At 45.3% G+C, this 23,446-nt stretch overlaps 1 protein-coding gene across 6 annotated transcripts in view; it reads right to left on the bottom strand.

Moving 5' to 3' along the window:
* Nucleotides 1-23,446, bottom strand: part of GLRA2 (glycine receptor alpha 2) — a 270,603-nt gene that overhangs the window by 230,790 nt on the left and 16,367 nt on the right. The window contains exon 1 of one of the 6 annotated variants that reach the window (XM_077294160.1): nt 12,194-12,404. The exons of 4 other annotated variants lie outside the window; for them this stretch is intronic. In XM_077294160.1, coding sequence (XP_077150275.1) covers nt 12,194-12,272 — 79 coding nt within the window. In that variant the 5' untranslated portion in view covers nt 12,273-12,404. Of the gene's footprint in view, nt 1-12,193; nt 12,405-23,446 lie in introns of those variants that run through there. One more of the 6 variants, XM_077294161.1, reaches the window with a different exon arrangement.

Genomic DNA, 23,446 nt, shown 5'->3' with positions numbered 1-23,446 from the left:
CTCTCCACTGACCGGGATGACCGTCATCTTATTCAAATGTCACTCAGCAACTGCAGGATGACATCAAGTGATCTACAAAAGGAATGGCAAATGGCAGCTGGGGTGAAGTGCACGGCAAGAACAGTTCGTAACAGGCTCCTAGAGGCAGGACTCAAGTCATGTAAAGATAGAAAAAGCCTTTCATCAATGAGAAGCAAAGGAGAGCCAGGCTGAAGTTTGCCAAAGACCATAAGGATTGGACCATGGAGGACTGGAGTAAGGTAATCTCTGATGAGTCTAATTTTCAGCTTTGCTCAACATCTGGTCATCTAATGGTTAGACGGAGACCTGGAGAGGCGTACAAGCCACAGTGTCTTGCACCCAATGTGAAATTTGGCTGGAGGATCGGTGATGATCTGGGGATGCTTCAGCAAGGCTGTAATTGGGAAGGTTAATCTTTGCGAAGGACGTATGAATCAAGCCGCATACAAGGTTATTCTGGAAAAACAGTTGGTTCTTTCTGCTCAGACAATTTTCCCCAACTCTGAGGACTGGTTATTCCAGCAGTACAATGCACCATGCTACACAGCTAGGTTAATCAAGGTGTGGATGAAGGACCACCACATCAAATCCCTGCCATGGGCAGCCCAATCTCCAGACCTGAACCCCAGTGAAAACCTCTGGAACGTAATCAAGAGGAAGATGGATAGTCACAAGCCATCAAACAAAGGAGAACTGCTTCAATTTTGGTACCAGGAGTTGGCAGAAGGTCACCCAAAAGCAGTGTGAAAGATTGGTGGAAAGCATGCCCAGACGCATGAAAGCTGTGATTAAAAATCATGGTTATTCCACAAAAGATTGATTTCTAAACTCTTCCTAAGTTAAAACATTAGTATTGTTGTTTCTAAATGATTATGAACTTGGTTTTTTTGGCATTATTTGATGTCTACAAGCAATGCATTTTTTTGTTATTTTCCCTATTTCTCATTTTCAGAAAATAAATACAGAATTTATTGCTTGGACATTCGGAGACATGTTGTCAGTAGTTTATAGAATAAAAGAACAATTTACATTTTACTCATAAATATACTTATAGAGAGAAAAATCAGACAAACTGAACATTTTGCAGTGGTCTCTTAATTTTTGCCAGAGCTGTATGCCATAGAGAACGAAAGGATCAGGTGATTGAATTCAAATTTCCTGATCCTTATCTCTCTCGACACCATAGAGGAAGAATCGGAGCGGTCCACATACACATAAATGGTCTGCCAATCTCACCAATATTGGCAGGTTCAACCAACATTTATCTGATGTGCATGGGGGCTCTAAGTAGAACTAAATTATCCATGCATTGTTGAAGGTCTGTTAGTCTAGAATATTGAATTTTTTCAAGTTCACTATGAAAAAAACAACATAAAATACTATGATGGGACAGATTTAAATTGGGATTGTCATACTACCCACCTTCCAGTTGTTGAAGCATACAACAGCTGCAGGCTTATGCTTAGAGATGATCTTGATTAGATAGAGAGGGCTGTGTTAATTGTTGGAGGTAGTTATACTATACTCAGTGACCTATCTGCTTTTGCTTGGTTCAATTCTCTGGCTGTCATCCTCCATGCTGTGATCATATAGGGATTGGTTTCTCTATGTCCCAAGTAAAATACTTCATTCTCCCACAATGTCTATAAGTGCTAAATGAGTCTTCTGAAATTTCCAATACCAATAAAGGCTAAATTTTATATTTTCTGTTCCATCCTTCACAATTCCGTTTGAGCGAAAGAATAGTGATTTTTCTGCTTGGATGAAAGTGTGAAGGCTGCAGGCAATCAGTGGCCTCTGTTTGGCTGCAGTGGTCACATGACATTAATTATGTTCAGAGAGCAGCGGGGGAAACAGGGCTGAGAACAGAAGAGAGGCACCAGTCCAGAAGGTATTCATTTATTTTAATTTATTTATCTGGGGCCACTAGGGTTGAGCGACTTTCATTTTTTTAAGGTCGAGTCGGGTTTTGTGAAACCCGATTTTGTCCAGAGTCGAGTCGAGTGCAGTCGGCCGATTATCGCTGAATGTCGGGGATCGACCGAAACACGAAACCCAATGCAAGTCAATGGGGTAGCATAGTCGGCAGTGAGTGGAGGCCAGGAAAACACCTACAGTGCCCATTTTAATGCCAAAAACATCCATTCTTGTTTCTGAAGCTTGTCAATCTTAATTAACTTTATAATAATAGTTGGGCATAGGAAATTGGGGGTCATTTGGCAAAAGTTGTGGGGGGAGTAGGGCTGGCTCAAGTTTTTCGTGGGCCCAGGAAACGCGGACTACGTCACAGCGGTGGAGCAGGGAGAGGTAAGTATTTCAACGTTGCAAGTGCTGTGATCCTGAGCAAGCAGGGGGGGCCCACTCATTCGCATTGGCACTGGCACAGGGCCCCTCAAAGTACGGCGGTGTGTTTGCATGGCGGGGGCGCCTCCCACCAGCAGCGACACTTTTGCGTGCTCTGAGGGGCCCTGTGCCAGTAACGTCGCCAACGAGTATGCCCCCCCCCACCTGATGAAGGAACCTGCACTTTCATCTGCACCTTCCTCTTTGTCCCTGTGTAGGGTGGTATAACATGCGGGAAGGGGAACCTTACTTTCAGCAGGGTCAGATTCTGGCTGTGTAGAGTGCAAGGGGAATGTAGTGGTCTAGGTCAATGTACCAGCAGACTCATCTAGCAGTGGCTGGGCAATGGGCAGGATGAGGAGGAAACAGATATAGGGCCAAAGAATAAAGTAGGCTAAATGCAGTTCAAAATTGGTAACAGGACTAAACAGGCGGCATTGCTTTGTTCAGTGGAGTAGCAAACCCAAGAGCAGCAGACACTGTTTCAAGGGCCCAACCACACTAGTAGGCCAAATGCAGTTTAATATCTGATAGTATAGGCCGAAAGCCAGAAGGTAGAAGCTCAGCTTTATTCAGTTGAGGACAACACCAGGCAGGGGCAGACACCGTTAGTAGGCCGGAACCACCAATTTTTTAAAAAACAGCAGTTAATCAGAGCCAGAAGGTAGAAGCTCAGCTTTATTCAGTTGAGGACAACACCAGGCAGGGGCAGACACCGTTAGTAGGCCCATAACCAACAATCTTTTAAAAAACAGCACTTAATGAGAGCCAGAAGGTGGAAGCTCAGATTTATTCATTTGAGGACAACTTGAATTAGTGACTGCAGACAGACTTACCAGGCTGTCCCCTGTGTGGACCATGCATCCAATACATTAACCCATTGCGCCACAAAGGACACGTAACCTTCCGTGGCCATGCCTACCGCTCCATGTGTCTGTTGTCAGGTGTACCTTTGGACTCACAGATTGACAGAATGAAAGGACAATGTGGTCTTTAACATGCTGGTGGAGGGGTGGGATGGCTTTTCTCGCAAAAGAATTGTCAACTGGGTAGCTCATAGCGTGGTACAGCGTAGTCCATCATGGCTTTATTAATATTAAATAAAATAAAAAAATAGGCTCTATGCACTGTAAAATAGGTTCCAGGGGTACACGGGCAGCAGTGGTCTGGTCAGTGGAGGCCTAGTGGAAGGAGGGACCGCAGACAGGCTTCGAAGGCCTAACATAATAAAATGGGCTGGCTGTAGGCACTTTATAATTGGTTCCAGGGGTACACGGGCAGCAGTGGTCTGGTCAGTGGAGGCCTAGTGGAAGGAGGGACCGCAGACAGGCTTCGAAGGCCTAACATAATAAAATGGGCTGGCTGTAGGCACTTTATAATTGGTTCCAGGGGTACATGGGCAGCAGTGGTCTGGTCAGTGGAGGCCTAGTGGAAGGAGGGACCGCAGACAGGCTTCGAAGGCCTAACATAATAAAATGGGCTGGCTGTAGGCACTTTATAATTGGTTCCAGGGGTACACGGGCAGCAGTGGTCTGGTCAGTGGAGGCCTAGTGGAAGGAGGGACCGCAGACAGGCTTCGAAGGCCTAACATAATAAAATGGGCTGGCTGTAGGCACTTTATAATTGGTTCCAGGGGTACAAGGGCAGCAGTGGTCTGGTCAACGGAGGCCTAGTGGAAGGAGGGACCGCAGACAGGCTTCGAAGGCCTAACATAATAAAATGGGCTGGCTGTAGGCACTTTATAATTGGTTCCAGGGGTACACGGGCAGCAGTGGTCTGGTCAGTGGAGGCCTAGTGGAAGGAGGGACCGCAGACAGGCTTTGAAGGCCTAACATAATAAAATGGGCTGGCTGTAGGCACTTTATAATTGGTTCCAGGGGTACACGGGCAGCAGTGGTCTGGTCAACGGAGGCCGATTGTAATGAGTGTCTGCCAGTTAGTAGTCCAAAACAACAAATAAATGTGAATGTCTCGCATTAAAACAAAACAAAAACACTAAAGGGTGCAATCATTAGGTTCAGGGGTGGGATCCTCTGCGTTGTTTCAGACCTACTAATTTAGCGCAAAGTATTTACTGTGGTAAATAGAGGACACTGCCCCTGACTATGTTAAGTACCATCATACATGTCAACACAATGGTATTGTCAGTGGCAGGTATGGAAGGATGTCAGCGCATAGACTAAACATTGGTGGAAGTGTGAGAGATAACTGTGGAAGTGGTAGAGCAATGTTTGACCTGGGGGTGGGTGAACTCTCTTGTGGCCGGCGGTACAGGCCCAGGGCCCCTCATGTTACAACAGTGTGTCTGACGTTGGGTGCGCACCACCACCGCCAGAGACACTTTATTGTACTATGAGGGACCCAGTACCAATGCCGTCGACCAAAAGCAAGCACACCCACCTCTTCAGACAAACAGCAGTCTCACGGGTGCTTGCGCCAAGTCGCGATACCACGGCCCCGTGTGGGGAGTTTGGCCATTTAGGGAGGTGTAAACATGTCGTATGCTGGACAATCAGCTGCAGAAAATTAGACATTAGAAAAGTAATTCACAGTAGTCCACAGGCAAGAGCTTTTCATAGGAAAGCTAGGTGTCGGCCGGGCAAGGTGGGGCAAAAGATTTTGAAATCCAGTTGTGGTTCATTTTAGTGAATGTTAGATCGTCAACATTTTGGGTAGCCAGACGAGTCCTTTTTTCGGTTAATATTGAACCTGCAGCACTGAATACTCTTTCTGATAGAACACTTGCTGCCGGGCAAGCAAGCTCCTGCAATGCATATTCTGCCAATTCTGGCCAGGTGTCTAATTTTGATGCCCAGTAATCAAATGGGAATGACGGTTGAGGGATAACATCGATAATGGATGAAAAATAGTTAGTAACCATACTGGACAAATGTTGTCGCCTGTCACTTTCAATTGATGCAGCAGTATCTGTCCTGTCTGCGGTCATAGCAAAATCACTCCACAACCTGGTCAGAAAACCCCTCTGTCCAACGCCACTTCTGATGTGTGCACCCCTAACACTCCTAGTCTGCTGCCCCCTGGAGCTCGTGTGAGAACGATCACGTGCGCTGTGTGCTGGGAATGCCTGAAGCAAACGGTCAACAAGAGTTGATTGTTTGGTTGCTAATATTAGTTCCAAGTTCTCATGTGGCATAATATTTTGCAATTTGCCTTTATAGCGTGGATCGAGGAGGCAGGCCAACCAGTAATCGTCATCGTTCATCATTTTCGTAATGCGTGTGTCCCTTTTTAGGATACGTAAGGCATAATCTGCCATGTGGGCCAAAGTTCCAGTTGTCAAATCTCCGGTTGTGATTGGTTGAGGGGCAGTTTCAGGCAAATCTACGTCACTTGTGTCCTTCAAAAAAACAGAACCCGGCCTTGCCACGCAACCAATTTCCAGTGCCCCCGGGAAAGCTTCCGCATTAAAAATATACTCATCCCCATCATCCTCCTCGTCCTCCACCTCCTCTTCGCCCGCTACCTCGTCCTGTACACTGCCCTGACCAGACAATGGCTGACTGTCATCAAGGCTTTCCTCTTCCTCTGGTGCAGACGCCTGATCCTTTATGTGCGTCAAACTTTGCATCAGCAGACGCATTAGGGGGATGGTCATGCTTATTATGGCGTTGTCTGCACTAACCAGCCATGTGCATTCCTCAAAACACTGAAGGACTTGACACATGTCTTGTATCTTCGACCACTGCACACCTGACAACTCCATGTCTGCCATCCTACTGCCTGCCCGTGTATGTGTATCCTACCACAAAAACATAACAGCCCGCCTCTTTTGGCACAGTCTCTGAAGCATGTGCAGTGTTGAGTTCCACCTTGTTGCAACGTCTATGATTAGGCGATGCTGGGGAAGGTTCAAAGACCGCTGATAGGTCTGCATACGGCTGGAGTGTACAGGCGAACGTCGGATATGTGAGCAAAGTCCACGCACTTTGAGGAGCAGGTCGGAGAACCCAGGATAAGTTTTCAATAAGCACTGCACCACCAGGTTTAAGGTGTGAGCCAGGCAAGGAATGTGTTTCAGTTGGGAAAGGGAGATGGCAGCCATGAAATTCCTTCCGTTATCACTCACTACCTTGCCTGCCTCAAGATCTACTGTGCCCAGCCACGACTGCGTTTCTTGTTGCAAGAACTCGGACAGAACTTCCGCGGTGTGTCTGTTGTCGCCCAAACACTTCATAGCCAATACAGCCTGCTGGCGCTTGCCAGTAGCTGGCCCATAATGGGACAACTGGTGTGCAACAGTGTCATCTGCCGATGGAGTGGTTGGCCGACTGCGGTCTGTGGAAGAGCTGTAGCTTCTGCAGGAGGACGAGGAGGAGGAGGGGGTGTGAACGCCTACAGCCAACTGTTTCCTAGACCGTGGGCTAGGCACAACTGTCCCGAAATTGATGTCCCCTGTGGACCCTGCATCCACCACATTCACCCAGTGTGCCGTGATGGACACATAACGTCCTGGCCATGCCTACTGGTCCATGCATCTGTAGTCAGGTGCACCTTTGTACTCACAGATTGCCTGAGTGCATGGACAATGCGCTGTTTAACATGCTGGTGCAGGGCTGGGATGGCTTTTCTGGAAAAAAGTGTCAACTGGGTAGCTCGTATCGTGGTTCAGCGTACTCCATCAGGGCTTTGAAAGCTTCGCTTTCAACTAACCGGTAGGGCATCATCTCTAACGAGATTAGTCTAGCTATGTGGGCGTTAAAACCCTGTGTACGCGGATGCGAGGATAAGTACTTCCTTTTTCTAACCAGAGTCTCATGTAGGGTGAGCTGGACTGGAGAGCTGGAGATCGTGGAACTTTCGGGTGTGCCGGTGGACATGGCAGACTGAGAGACGGTTGGAGACGGTATTGTTTCCGCCGGTGCCCTAGATGCAATATTTCCTCCTACAAAACTGGTGATTCCCTGACCCTGACTGCTTTTGGCTGGCAAAGAAACCTGCACAGATACTGCCGGTGGTGCGGAAAATGGTGGCCTTACAGTGACGGAAGGGATGTTGCGTTGCTGACTAGCTTCATTGGCCGAGGGGGCTACAACCTTAAGGGACGTTAGGGAAGTTAGTCAAGGCTTGAAAATGCATGGTGGTTAAGTGCCTATGCATGCAACTAGTATTGAGACTTTTCAGATTCTGACCTCTGCTTAAGCTAGTTGAACATTTTTGACAGATGACTTTGCGCTGATCAATTGGATGTTGTTTAAAAAAATGCCAGACTGCACTCTTCCTAGCATCAGATCCCTTTTCAGGGATTGCAGACTGAGCTTTAACCGGATGGCCACGCTGTCCTCCAACAGGTTTTGGCTTTGACACGCGTTTTGGGCCAGATACGGGCCCGGCAGATGGAACCTGTTGCGATGTTGATGCCTGCTGCGGCCCCTCCTCCACCTCCGCTTCTGAACTACTGCCGCCTGCACCCTGTTCCCCCAATGGCTGCCAATCGGGGTCAACAACTGGGTCATCTATTACCTCCTCTTCGAGCTCGTGTGCAACTTCGTCTGTGTCACCGTGTCGGTCGGTGGTATAGCGTTCGTGGCGGGGCAACATAGTCTCATCAGGGTCTGATTGTGGATCAGTACCCTGAGAGGGCAATGTTGTGGTCTGAGTCAAAGGAGCAGCATAGTACTCTGGCTGTGGCTGTGCATCAGTGCACTCCATGTCAGAATCTACTTGTAATGGGCATGGCCTGTTAAGTGTTTCACTTTCTAAGCCAGGGACGGTATGTGTAAAGAGCTCCATGGAGTAACCCGTTGTGTCGCCTGCTGCATCCTTCTCTCTTGTTGTAGTTTTTGCTGAAGAGGACAAGGAAGCGACTTGTCCCTGACCGTGAACATCCACAAGCGACGCGCTGCTTTTACATTTACCAGTTTCAGAAGAGGAGGCAAAAGAGCTAGAAGCTGAGTCTGCAATGTAAGCCAAAACTTGCTGTTGCTGCTCCGGCTTTAAAATCGGTTTTCCTACTCCCAGAAAAGAGAGCGTTCGAGGCCTTGTGTAGCCAGACGACGAAACTGGCTCCACAGCTCCAGACTTAGGTGGAATATTTTTATCCCCATGACCACCTGATGCTCCACTACCACTACCATCATTAACAGCTGACAATGAACGCCCATGGCCACGACCTCTTGCACCAGACTTCCTCATTGTTTTAAAAACTTAACCAAAGTAACTTTATTTGTTGCTGTCAAACAACTTACACGGTGAGCTATAACTTCAGAATGATTTCAATATCCCTTAACAGGTTGGTGAGACCCCAAGGAAAATCAGGCACAATGTTACACACTCTGTTTTCTGTGGCACAAAATCACAGAGATGCCACACACGCAGGACTGTCACTCAAGCACAAATGTCAATATTAATCTCCCACCTATTTTTTTTTTTTTCAGGGAGACTTTAGAAACCAAATAATAAAGATAAAAAAAAGGCTTTCTATGGCCCACTGAGTGAGAGATGGCACACACAGGAGTCAGGAGTGGCACACAAGCCCTGACTGAGGCCAATATTTTTCTCCCACTGATTGATGTAGTGATTTTTTTTCAGGTAGATTTTAGAACCCAAATCAAGCAAAAAAATAAATAGGCTTTCTATGGCCCACTGAGTGAGAGATGGCACACACAGGAGTCAGGAGTGGCACACAAGCCCTGACTGAGGCCAATATTTTTCTCCCACTGATTGATGTAGTGATTTTTTTTCAGGTAGATTTTAGAACCCAAATCAAGCAAAAAAATAAATAGGCTTTCTATGGCCCACTGAGTGAGAGATGGCACACACAGGAGTCAGGAGTGGCACACAAGCCCTGACTGAGGCCAATATTTTTCTCCCACTGATTGATGTAGTGATTTTTGTTCAGGTAGATTTTAGAACCCAAATCAAGCAAAACAATTAATAGGCTTTCTATGGCCCACTGAGTGAGAGATGGCACACACAGGAGTCAGGAGTGGCACACAAGCCCTGACTGAGGCCAATATTTTTCTCCCACTGATTGATGTAGTGATTTTTTTTCAGGTAGATTTTAGAACCCAAATCAAGCAAAAAAATTAATAGGCTTTCTATGGCCCACAATTTGAGAGAGAGAGATGGCACACCCAGGAGTCAAGACTGGCACACAAGCAGAAAGGGCAATATTAATCTCCCACTGTTTGAATTTTTTTTTTTTTTTTTCAGGGAGACTTTAGAAACCAAATAATAAAAATAAAAAAAAGGCTTTCTATGGCCCACTGAGTGAGAGATGGCACACACAGGAGTCAGGAGTGGCACACAAGCCCTGACTGAGGCCAATATTTTTCTCCCACTGATTGATGTAGTGATTTTTTTTCAGGTAGATTTTAGAACCCAAATCAAGCAAAAAAATTAATAGGCTTTCTATGGCCCACAATTTGAGAGAGAGAGATTGCACACCCAGGAGTTAAGACTGGCACACAAGCAGAAAGGGCAATATTAATCTCCCACTGTTTGAATTTTTTTTTTTTTTCAGGGAGACTTTAGAAACCAAATAATAAAAATAAAAAAAAGGCTTTCTATGGCCCACTGAGTGAGAGATGGCACACACAGGAGTCAGGAGTGGCACACAAGCCCTGACTGAGGCCAATATTTTTCTCCCACTGATTGATGTAGTGATTTTTTTTTCAGGTAGATTTTAGAACCCAAATCAAGCAAAAAAATTAATAGGCTTTCTATGGCCCACTGAGTGAGAGATGGCACACACAGGAGTCAGGAGTGGCACACAAGCCCTGACTGAGGCCAATATTTTTCTCCCACTGATTGATGTAGTGATTTTTTTTCAGGTAGATTTTAGTACCCAAATCAAGCAAAAAAATTAATAGGCTTTCTATGGCCCACTGAGTGAGAGATGGCACACACAGGGATGGCACTCTAGCAGAAATGCCAATCTTAATCTCCCACAAAAAAAAAAAACAGGGACTGTCCTACAATTACTATCTCCCTGCAGTAATCTCAGCCAGGTATGGCAGGCAGCAATAAGGAGTGGACTGATGCACAAATTAAATAAAAAGTGTGGACAAACAAAAAAGATAGCTGTGCAGAAAGGAAGGAACAAGAGGATTTGTGCTTTGAAAAAAGCAGTTGGTTTGCACAGCGTCGTACACACACAGGCACAGCAACGCAGCTATCAGGGTCAGGGAGCCTTCTAGGGCAGCCCAATGAGCGACAGCGCTGAGGAAAAAAAAATGTAGCTTCCACTGTCCCTGCAAACAAAAGGTGGTGTTGGACAGTGGAAATCGCTACAGCACAAGCGGTTTGCAGCTTTATGTACCCTGCCTATCACTCTCTCTGCTTCTGAAGAAGCGGCAGCAACCTCTCCCTACGCTCACATCAGCAGCAGTAAGATGGCGGTCGGCGGGAACGCCCCTTTATAGCCCCTGTGACGCGGCAGAGAGCAAGCCAATCACTGCAATGCCCTTCTCTAAGATGGTGGGGACTGAGATCTATGTCATCACGCTGCCCACACTCTGCGTTCACCTTCATTGGCTGAGAAATGGCGCTTTTCGCGTCATTGAAACGCGACTTTGGCGCGAAAGTCGCGTACCGCATGGCCGGTACCCCGCACAGGGGTCGGATCGGGTTTCATGAAACTCGACTTTGCCAAAAGTCGTCGACTTTTGAAAATGAACGACCCGTTTCGCTCAACCCTAGGGGCCACTAATAAATGGAGATCCCCTCTAAAATGATCATTTTCTAGCTAGAGCTTGTCTCATAAAATACTAATTTTATCTCTTGAAGTAACAGAATCCCAACAATGTTTATTGTGTGTAGGGGCACCTATGTTAATAAAACCCTAACATCTAAAATAGTCTATTTTTACCAGTTTTGCTTGTTTTATTACGCAGTTTTGTTGGTTTTACTATGATTCTATGATATGATTATTATTTATTTTGTCCCAAATTTAAAGAGAACTTGCAGCAGAAAGTTTATGTCTGCCTCTAGCTCCTTCCTCCTCCATCTCCTTCCCCTCTAAATAGAATCTTATAAGCACCAACTGTCATCTGTATTAATAATATGAAAGTCTGTACTCACTGACTGATTTGTGTGTAAAAGATCAGTCCAGGAGCAGAAAGAAGCAGATTTCTCTCATAAGATATATTACATAGTTGCTTTTTTTTCATATTTTCTATCGATTTATGAAAAAAGATAAAAATATAAAATGACAATTATCCTCTAAATATTATATTTGGAGAAATAAGATGAGTCACTGAGCATGTATGACCACCAGAACTGGGTATATTAGAGAGGTTGTCCACTGCTTGAACATTGGTGACCTATCCTTGTGATAAGTCATCCACGTCCGATCGATGGGGGTGTGACTCCCAGCACCCCCCGCCAATCAGCCAAACTGATCAGTTGCAGAGCCGCACAGCACAGCACTGTTAACTGTATAGTGGCCGCGGCCGGGTACTGCATATTTGCCTTTTATTCAAATCAATAGCGGGTGGATGTGCAGTACCCAGCCGCGGCCACTATAGAGAAGATGGAGCTGTGCAGCTCTGTAACTGAGCAGATTCGGCCGCCGCCAACACCAAGAGCAGCTGATTGGCTGAGGTACATATACTTAAAAATCACTACTAAAACATAAACCCACTCAGTGAGGTATAGAAAATCCCTGAAGTGGGTCTAAAAGAGGAAGTAAAAAATAAAACCATATTTAAAGCTAAGAAAAAAATTGAGCCGATATTTATACATTTAGCAATGAGAAAAGCCCTCTTATATCCGATAATCTCTCGTAAAATCTTCTATGTATGATAATCTGGAAACAAATAGATTTATTTCAAGACTCAAAAGCAAACAGTGCGCGGTGATACATTACATGTAATGGTGAACCTGTCTCCGCGCAGCGGTCTCTCCGACAGCCAATACGGCCGGTGCTCTCGGCGGATATTTTGCATCGTGACAGATGTCCTCGCACAAGAATCATGTAATGTTCCTGCGTCTTAACAATCGCAGGTAATTGCTAAGGGACACTGAGAAATTCCTCTTCAATAGAGATATAGCTTTTTTTTGTTCACCAGATATCCATTATTCATGATCAATGTTATTCCGGTGGAGGTAATGGATGGATGGAATGTATTGGAACAATGTCTATCACATGATGGACTGACAGCTGGAAGACACATATGAGAAGACGGATATTTTAATGCAGCGTACAGCAGGCATGAGTCAAGAAGGGATATGAAAAATGGAAATCATCTTACATCACATTTTTATCACATTGTACAACCATTTTATTTCTCTTTGCTAAGAGATTTAAAAAAAATTCTATGGGTGTGATTGATAAGATCCGTAGCTGTGAATTCATTCAAGCGTATTTATTTCTGTTATATTTACTAGGAATGGACTCACAAAGAACATTGGTCAGGTTTTGGTGCCGTGTGTGTTTTATCTAATATTTTTGCTAAAAATGCAGCTACTCGAAATTTGATAGGGTCTCAGTGGCAGTTTTCGCATTGGATAAGTGGACACCCCTACAGATCGCACACATGGAGGGAGTTTGTGATACTCTTCAGGCTAATACATTGTTGGGAAGCTTCAGGTCTGACCGACAATGTTTAAAGCCTTCACTTTGAGCATTTTGGTGATTCATTCTGATGACATATCATTTGCTTGTACTATTTTTTTGTCACTTTTGTAAACCACAATATGCTTTGGTGATGATATATGTATGACCGAGACCAATGATAATCCTAAATATTAAAGGGGCGTCTCTTGCTTCTGCATCAAAATTTATGGTGCTGATGATATTACGACCCCACATATCTGCTGAGATGTGTGCACGATCGGCTGGTGTCATGCACGTGTCCGGGTCATTAGAACCGAACATGCTCCATATGTACTGATATTGAGTATATATATATTGATATATGAGTCTCGGCAGGTGGGTGAGGTCATAACATCATCGCCATCATCGTAATACCAATCTTTAGTTTTGAAGTGACAATGCTGGAAGAGTGGCCATGCGGTGCACTGGTTCCTATATGATGTGCTCTCTGGAAGTGATACAGTTAAATAATGTGCACTCTGCAGACAGATATTCCTGTAATTGGGCTTGTTGGCCTTATTAGCGAGGGTGTAATGGTCGCAGTTGTAAAGGGTGCAAGGACGCGCATTCAGCACAAAGACCCCCAGACTCCCGCCACTGCAATGCACACTGCCGACGGATCAGAGGCCGGCAGTTGACGCCGGCGTGTCAGTCACACATGGTGCATGGCAGTGACGCCATGTGCTGCCTGTAGCTGGCATGGCGAAGGCAGCTGCCAGCCTCTGCATTGGCTATAGAAGAAGACTCCACGTGTCGTGGGAGTAAGGGAGAGTAAGAATCATCTTTTTTTATGTGTTGTAGAAGAACACCAGAACACAGGAAATGGAAGGGGCCCAGGATGTGGAACATTATTACAGGAAGGGGCCCAGGATGGGGGACATTATTACAGGAAGGGGCCCAGGATGGGGGACATTATTACAGGAAGGGGCCCAGGATAGGGAACATTATTACAGGAAGGGGCCCAGGATGGGGGACATTATTACAGGAAGGGGCCCAGGATGGGGGACATTATTACAGGAAGGGGCCCAGGATGGGGGGAAATTATTACAGGAAGGGGCCCGGGATGGGGGACATTATTACAGGAAGGGGCCCGGGATGGGGGACATTATTACAGGAAGAGACCCAGGATGGGGGACTGTCATGATCTCCATGGCCAGAGAACATTGCATAAGCCTACATATGAACAAGCTCTTGGAAGATGGGAACTGTACTGACCATGAACTAAACCTACCGCACAACTAGAAGTAGCCAGGTAGCATGTCCTACTTTTTATCCCTATATGCCCAGCGCCGGCCGGAGAACTAAATAATGCTAGCAGAGGGAAATATAAGACCTGGCTCACCTCTAGAGAAATACCCAAAAAGGAGACAGAGGCCCCCCACATATATTGGCGGTGATTTTAGAAGAAATAACAAACGCAGCAGGAAAATAGTTTTAGCAAATTTGAGGTCCGCTTTCTAGATAGCAGAAGACAGAAAGAACACTTTCATGGTCAGCAGAAAACCCTAACAAAACACCATCCAGAAATTACTTTAGAACTCTGGCATTAACTCATAATACCAGAGTGGCAATTCCTGATCAACAAGAGCTTTCCAGACACAGTAACGAAACTGCAGCTGTGAACTGGAACCAAAAAACAAAAACAAACATGGACAAAAGTCCAACTTATCTAGTTGATGTCTGGGAGCAGGAACAAGCACAGAGAGGCTTCTGATAACATTGTTGACCGGCAAGCAACTAACAGAGAAGCCAGGTTATATAGCGACACCCAGATCTGATGAGAACAGGTGAACAGGGAAGATGATGACACAAGTTCAATTCCACCAGTAGCCACCGGGGGAGCCCAGAATCCAAATTCACAACAGTACCCCCCCCCTCAAGGAGGGGGCACCGAACCCTCACCAGAACCACCAGGGCGATCAGGATGGGCCCTATGAAAGGCACGCACCAGATCGGAGGCATGAACATCAGATGCAGTGACCCAAGAATTATCCTCCTGGCCGTATCCCTTCCACTTGACCAGATACTGGAGTCTCCGTCTGGAAACACGGGAGTCTAGGATTTTCTCCACAACGTACTCCAACTCACCCTCAACCAACACCGGAGCAGGAGGCTCAACGGAAGGCACAACCGGTGCCTCATACCTGCGCAATAACGACCGATGAAAAACGTTATGAATAGAAAAGGATGCAGGGAGGTCTAAACGGAAGGAAACAGGGTTAAGAATCTCCAATATTTTATACGGACCGATGAACCGAGGCTTAAACTTAGGAGAAGAGACCCTCATAGGGACAAAACGAGAAGACAACCACACCAAATCTCCAACACAAAGCCGAGGACCAACACGACGGTGACGGTTGGCAAAAAGCTGAGTCTTCTCCTGGGACAACTTCAAATTGTCCATCACCTGCCCCCAGATATGATGCAATCTCTCCACCACAGCATCCACTCCAGGACAATCCGAGGATTCCACCTGACCGGAGGAAAATCGAGGATGGAACCCCGAATTACAGAAAAACGGGGACACCAAAGTGGCAGAGCTGGCCCGATTATTGAGGGCGAACTCCGCCAATGGCAAAAAAGCAACCCAATCATCCTGGTCAGCAGACACAAAACACCTCAGATATGTCTCCAGGGTCTGATTAGTCCGCTCGGTCTGACCATTAGTCTGAGGGTGAAAAGCAGACGAAAAAGACAAATCTATGCCCATCCTAGCACAGAATGCCCGCCAAAATCTAGACACAAATTGGGTTCCTCTGTCAGAAACGATATTCTCAGGAATACCATGCAAACGAACAACATTTTGAAAAAACAGGGGAACCAACTCGGAAGAAGAAGGCAATTTGGGCAGGGGAACCAAATGGACCATCTTAGAAAAACGGTCACACACCACCCAGATGACAGACATCTTCTGGGAAACAGGCAGATCTGAAATAAAATCCATCGAGATGTGCGTCCAAGGCCTCTTAGGAATAGGCAAGGGCAACAATAATCCACTAGCCCGAGAACAACAAGACTTGGCCCGAGCACAAACGTCACAAGACTGCACAAAGCCTCGCACATCTCGTGACAGGGAAGGCCACCAGAAGGATCTTGCCACCAAATCCCTGGTACCAAAAATTCCAGGATGACCTGCCAATGCAGAAGAATGCACCTCAGAGATGACTCTGCTGGTCCAATCATCAGGAACAAACAGTCTATCAGGCGGACAACGATCCGGTCTATCCGCCTGAAACTCCTGCAAGGCCCGCCGCAGGTCTGGAGAAACGGCTGACAAAATAACTCCATCCTTAAGGATACCTGTGGGCTCAGAGTTGCCGGGTGAGTCAGGCTCAAAACTCCTAGAAAGGGCATCCGCCTTAACATTCTTAGAACCCGGTAGGTATGACACCACAAAATTAAACCGAGAAAAAAATAATGACCAGCGCGCCTGTCTAGGATTCAGGCGCCTGGCGGTCTCAAGATAAATCAAATTTTTGTGGTCAGTCAATACCACCACCTGATGTCTGGCCCCCTCAAGCCAATGGCGCCACTCCTCAAACGCCCACTTCATGGCCAAAAGCTCCCGATTCCCAACATCATAATTCCGCTCAGCGGGCGAAAATTTACGGGAAAAGAAGGCACAAGGCCTCATCACGGAGCAGTCAGAACTTTTCTGCGACAACACTGCCCCAGCTCCGATCTCAGAAGCGTCGACCTCCACCTGAAAAGGAAGAGCCACATCAGGCTGACGCAACACAGGGGCAGAAGAAAAACGGCGCTTAAGCTCCTGAAAGGCCTCCACAGCATCAGGGGACCAATTAGCAACATCAGCACCCTGTCTAGTCAAATCGGTCAATGGCTTAACGACATCCGAAAAACCAGCAATAAATCGACGATAAAAGTTGGCAAAGCCCAAAAATTTCTGAAGACTTTTAAGAGAAGAGGGCTGCGTCCAATCACAAATAGCTTGAACCTTGACAGGATCCATCTCAATGGAAGAGGGAGAAAAAATATATCCCAAAAAGGAAATTCTCTGAACCCCAAAAACGCACTTAGAACCCTTCACACACAAAGAATTAGACCGCAAAACCTGAAAAACCCTCCTGACTTGCTGGACATGAGAGTCCCAGTCATCCGAAAAAATCAGAATGTCATCCAGATACACTATCATAAATTTATCCAAATACTCGCGGAAAATATCATGCATAAAGGACTGGAAGACTGAAGGGGCATTAGAAAGACCAAAAGGCATCACCAAATACTCAAAGTGGCCCTCGGGCGTATTAAATGCGGTTTTCCACTCATCCCCCTGCCTGATCCGCACCAAATTATACGCCCCACGGAGATCAATCTTAGAGAACCACTTGGCCCCCTTTATGCGAGCAAACAAATCAGTCAGCAACGGCAATGGGTATTGATATTTAACCGTGATTTTATTCAAAAGCCGATAATCAATACATGGTCTCAAAGATCCGTCCTTTTTTGACACAAAGAAAAAACCGGCTCCTAAGGGAGATGACGATGGACGAATATGTCCCTTTTCCAAGGACTCCTTTATATATTCACGCATAGCAGCATGTTCAGGCACAGACAGGTTAAATAAACGACCCTTTGGGTATTTACTACCCGGGATTAAATCTATAGCACAATCGCACTCGCGGTGCGGAGGTAGTGAACCCAGCTTGGGTTCTTCAAAGACGTCACGATAATCAGACAGGAACTCAGGGATTTCAGAGGGAATAGATGATGAAATGGAAACCAAAGGTACGTCCCCATGAGTCCCCTTACATCCCCAGCTCAACACAGACATAGCTCTCCAGTCAAGGACTGGGTTGTGAGACTGCAGCCATGGCAATCCTAGCACCAAATCATCATGTAGATTATACAGCACCAGAAAACGAATAATCTCCTGGTGATCCGGATTAATACGCATAGTTACTTGTGTCCAGTATTGTGGTTTATTATTAGCCAATGGGGTGGAGTCAATCCCCTTCAGAGGAATAAGAGTCTCCAAAGGCTCTAAATCATACCCACAACGATTGGCAAAGGACCAATCCATAAGACTCAAAGCGGCGCCAGAGTCGATATAGGCGTCCGTGGTAATAGATGACAAAGAGCAAATCAGGGTCACAGACAAAATAAATTTAGACTGTAAAGTGCCAATGGAAACAGATTTATCAAGCTTTTTAGTACGCTTAGAGCATGCTGATATAACATGAGTAGAATCCCCACAATAGAAACACAACCCATTTTTCCGTCTAAAATTCTGCCGCTCGCTTCTGGACAGAATTCTATCACACTGCATACTGTCTGGCGTCTTCTCAGTGGACACCGCCAGATGGTGCACTGGTTTGCGCTCCCGCAAACGTCTATCGATCTGAATAGCCATTGTCATGGACTCATTCAGACCCGCAGGCACAGGAAACCCCACCATAACATCCTTAATGGCATCAGAGAGACCCTCTCTGAAAGTAGCCGCCAGGGCACACTCATTCCACTGAGTAAGCACAGACCATTTACGGAATCTTTGGCAGTAAATTTCAGCTTCATCTTGCCCCTGAGATAGGGACATCAAAGTTTTTTCTGCCTGAAGTTCCAAATGAGGCTCCTCATAAAGCAACCCCAAGGCCAGAAAAAACGCATCCACATTGCGCAACGCAGGATCCCCTGGTGCCAATGAAAAAGCCCAGTCTTGAGGGTCGCCGCGGAGCAAGGAAATCACAATCCCAACCTGCTGTGCAGGGTCTCCGGCAGAACGAGATTTCAGGGACAAAAATAACTTGCAATTATTTCTAAAATTCTGAAAACCAGATCTATTCCCCGAGAAAAATTCCGGCAAAGGAATTCTCGGCTCAGATACCGGAGCATGAACAATAAAATCTTGCAAATTTTGTACTTTCGTGGTGAGATTATTCAAACCTGCAGTTACACTCTGAAGATCCATTATAAACAGGTGAACACAGAGCCATTCAAAGATTAGAAGGAGAGAGAAAAAAAAAGAAAGACTGCAGCATAGACAGACTGGCAAGTGATCCAATTAAGAGCACAAAAAAAAAAAAAAACTCTCAGCAGACTTCTTATTTCTCTCCTTTCTCAGCCAAGGATTTTAACCCTTTAGTGGGCCGGTCAAACTGTCATGATCTCCATGGCCAGAGAACATTGCATAAGCCTACATATGAACAAGCTCTTGGAAGATGGGAACTGTACTGACCATGAACTAAACCTACCGCACAACTAGAAGTAGCCAGGTAGCATGTCCTACTTTTTATCCCTATATGCCCAGCGCCGGCCGGAGAACTAAATAATGCTAGCAGAGGGAAATATAAGACCTGGCTCACCTCTAGAGAAATACCCAAAAAGGAGACAGAGGCCCCCCACATATATTGGCGGTGATTTTAGAAGAAATAACAAACGCAGCAGGAAAATAGTTTTAGCAAATTTGAGGTCCGCTTTCTAGATAGCAGAAGACAGAAAGGGCACTTTCATGGTCAGCAGAAAACCCTAACAAAACACCATCCAGAAATTACTTTAGAACTCTGGCATTAACTCATAATACCAGAGTGGCAATTCCTGATCAACAAGAGCTTTCCAGACACAGTAACGAAACTGCAGCTGTGAACTGGAACCAAAAAACAAAAACAAACATGGACAAAAGTCCAACTTATCTAGTTGATGTCTGGGAGCAGGAACAAGCACAGAGAGGCTTCTGATAACATTGTTGACCGGCAAGCAACTAACAGAGAAGCCAGGTTATATAGCGACACCCAGATCTGATGAGAACAGGTGAACAGGGAAGATGATGACACAAGTTCAATTCCACCAGTAGCCACCGGGGGAGCCCAGAATCCAAATTCACAACAGGGGACATTATTACAGGAAACGGCCCAGGATGGGGTACATTATTACAGGAAGGGGCCCAGGATGGGTGACATTATTACAGGAAGGGGCCAGGATGGGGGACATTATTACAGGAAGAGGCCCAGGATGGGGGACATTATTACAGGAAGGGGCCAGGATGGGGGAAATTATTACAGGAAGGGGCCCAGGATGGTGGAAAATATTACAGGAAGGGGCCCAGGATGGGGGGAAATTATTACAGGAAGGGTCCCAGGATGGGGGGACATTATTACAGGAAGGCGCCAGGATGGGGGAAGTTATTACAGGAAGGGTCCCAGGATGGGGGAATTTATTACAGGAAGGGACCCAGGATGGGGGAAATTGTGACAGGATGGGTTAGGATGGAGACATTATTACAGTATGGGGCCAGGATAGCAGACATTATTACATGGGGGAGAGGGCCAACACGCATGTCTTTATAGGATACAGAATGCTACAAGGACCCATACACCTGTACAATATGCAGGTGGGGGCCCAGGTCCAAATGTTGCATTAGGGAGTCGGGACCATCGTACTTTAGTTACACCACCGCTCATTAGTATGTTGTATTTACTGTGTTCTTTCCAGATTTCTCAGATTAAAGGGAACACTGCTGCAATGTGACAAGAGCTTTTTATTGAGCACGTTGGTAGGGTGTGCGCATTTGAATGGGTCAAATTGCAATACTAAGGACAGCCGCTACTAAAAGTGCGAAATGTGCATTATGCACAAATGAAGCATGTATTACATGCATAGATGTCCTTTTCTAACAATAAGGCATTACTTTTAGTCTGCGATCAGAAAAAAAAACGCACTGTGCCTACTAAGTGTGAATACAGATGTAAAGAACTATTAAGAACGATTATTTGGATTAAGTCACTTAGTTATAATTATCTTTCATTGCAAAGGATTATTTTAGCTCGAAAGTATTTTAAAAACCTTTAAATCTCAAAGCAAAGAAAAATAACATTACCTGAGCAAGAATAGCAAACTTTTACAGTCTTAAAAAGACAAAATCATGTATTGCACTGGTCTGATATATATGTATATATATATATTATTTCTTACATACATGCATTGAATGTCAAGCATCATGTTATATGTCATTATAAGGGGCTACAAAGAGATGATTGTGGCTAATATTGTACCTGAAGCAGTTCTATGATTTTGGAAAAAAAATTTAGCTTAAAGTCCCATACTCGAGACCTCCATCATTTATCTGATATGCAAATCACTTACAATAGTATCCCTGTCTCTAGAAGACCCAGACTGATCTCAGTAGCTGTCATGTAAGAGGTTCTGCAAATAAATGTAACCCTTGCTGCTGAGTTCTCACATAGAAACCTCTTGATTAGCTTATTTCTGTTATCCCTCCTTACTTTAGGGTACTGTCACACTAAACGATTTACCAACGATCACGACCAGCGATACGACCTGGCCGTGATCGTTGGTAAGTGGTTGTGTGGTCGCTGGAGAGCTGTCAGACAGCTCTCCAGCGACCAACGATGCCGAAGGCCCCGGGTAACCAGGGTAAACATCGGGTTACTAAGCGCAGGGCCGCGCTTAGTAACCCGATGTTTACCGTGGTTACCAGCGTAAAAGTAAAAAAAAACAAACAGTACATACTTACATTCCGGTGTCTGTCCCCCGGCGTTCTGCTTCTCTGCATTGTGTCTGCGCCAGCCGGAAAGCGACGTGACCGCTGTGCTCGCTTTCCGGCTGGCCGGCGCTCACAGTGCAGAGAAGCAGAACACCGGGGGACAGACACCGGAATGTAAGTATGTACTGTTTGTTTTTTTTTACTTTTACGCTGGTAACCACGGTAAACATCGGGTTACTAAGCGCGGCCCTGCACTTAGTAACCCGATGTTTACCCTGGTTACAAGCGAACGCATCTCTGGATCGGTGTCACACACACCGATCCAGCGATGACAGCGGGAGATCCAGCGACGAAAGAAAGTTCCAAACGATCTGCTACGACGTACGATTCTCAGCAGGGTCCCTGATCGCTGCTGCGTGTCAGACACAGCGATATCATATGGATATCGCTAGAACGTCACGGATCGTACCGTCGTAGCGACAAAAGTGCCACTGTGTGACAGTACCCTTAGAAATTGTCCAAGACAATAATTTATTTTAATTATAGTGGAATCTCATTTGTATATACAGTACCTTGAAAAAGTCATCATACTCCATGAACATTTCCACATTTTTTATATAACACCATCAAACCTAAATGTATTTTATTACACTAATATATATAGTAATATACCAACACAAAGTAGCAAGTATTTGTGAAGTGTAAAGGAAATGATTCATGGTTTTCTAAATATTCTAAATATATAAATCTTAAAATTGTGACATGCATTTATATTCAGTGCCAAGTAGTCTGATACCACTAAATAAAATCCTGAGTGACCAATTGCCTCCAGAAGAGTAAAGTGAGTCCACCTGTGCGTAATTTATTCTCAGTATCACTACAGCTGTTCTGTGAAGACCTCATAGGTTTGTTTGGGAGCATTAGTGATCAAACAGCATCATGAAAACCAAGGAGCACAACAGACAGGTCAGGGATAAAGTTGTGGAGAAGAGTAAAGCAAGGTTAGGTTATAAAAATGATAGTCCAAGCTCTGAACATCTCATTGAGCACTGTTCAATTCATCATCCTAAAATGGAAGGAATATGGCTCAACTCCAAACCTACCAAGACATGGCCGCCCACCTAAACTGACATCCCAAGCCAGGAGAGCACTAATTAGAGAAGCAGCTAAGAGGCCCATGGTCACTCTGGAAATGCTGCGGAGGTCCACAGCTCAGGTGGTAGAATCTGTTCACAGGACAACTATTAGCCATATACTCCACAAATCTGTCCTTTACGGAAGAGTGGCAAGAAGAAAACTGTAAGTCATAGGAAATCCCAGCTAGCATGTGGAAAAGGTGCTCTGGTCAAATGAGACAAAAGTAGAACTTTTTAAAGCTAAATGCAAATGTTATGTGTGACGGAAATTTAGCACTTTGCATCACCCTGAAAACACCATCCTCACTGTCAAACATGGTGGTGGCAGAATCATGCAGTGGGGGTGCTTTTAATCAGCAGGTATGGGAAGCTGGTTAGAGTTGATGGGAAGATGGATGGAGCTAAATGCAGGACAATTCTGGAGGAAAACCTGTTAGAGGTTGCAAAAAAGTTGAGATTGGGGAATGGGTTCACCATTCAGCAAGACAACAACCCTAAAACTATTGCCAGAGCTACAATGGAAAGGTTAGATCAAAGCATATTCATGTGTGTGAATCGACCAGTGACAGTCCAGATGGAAATCCCATTGAGAATGTGTAGTAAAACTTAAAAATTGCTGTTCACAGAGCTAGAGTTGTTTTGCAAAGAAGAATGGGCAAAATTTCTGGTAGAGACTTACTCCAAAAGACTTGAAGCAGTCAGGTGGGCTGAATCCAAATGCATGTCTCAAGATTAATATTTTTAAAATAGGAAAAAAAACTATGTATCATTTTCTTTACACTTCACAGATACTTGCTGCTTTGTGCTGGTATATCACATAAAATCCCAATGATATAAATGTAATTAAGTATTCCAGTGTAATGTGAAAAAACGGGGTATGAATACTTTCTCAGGAGACTGTAAGGTGTGTCAGTATGGTTCTTGATAAGT

The sequence above is a fragment of the Ranitomeya variabilis genome, chromosome 3 (genome assembly GCF_051348905.1).
Source record: "Ranitomeya variabilis isolate aRanVar5 chromosome 3, aRanVar5.hap1, whole genome shotgun sequence".
NCBI classification, from domain to species: Eukaryota; Metazoa; Chordata; class Amphibia; order Anura; family Dendrobatidae; genus Ranitomeya; species Ranitomeya variabilis.
The sequence above is the reverse complement of the archived record's forward strand: the minus strand, read 5'-3'. Positions and strand labels throughout refer to the sequence as shown.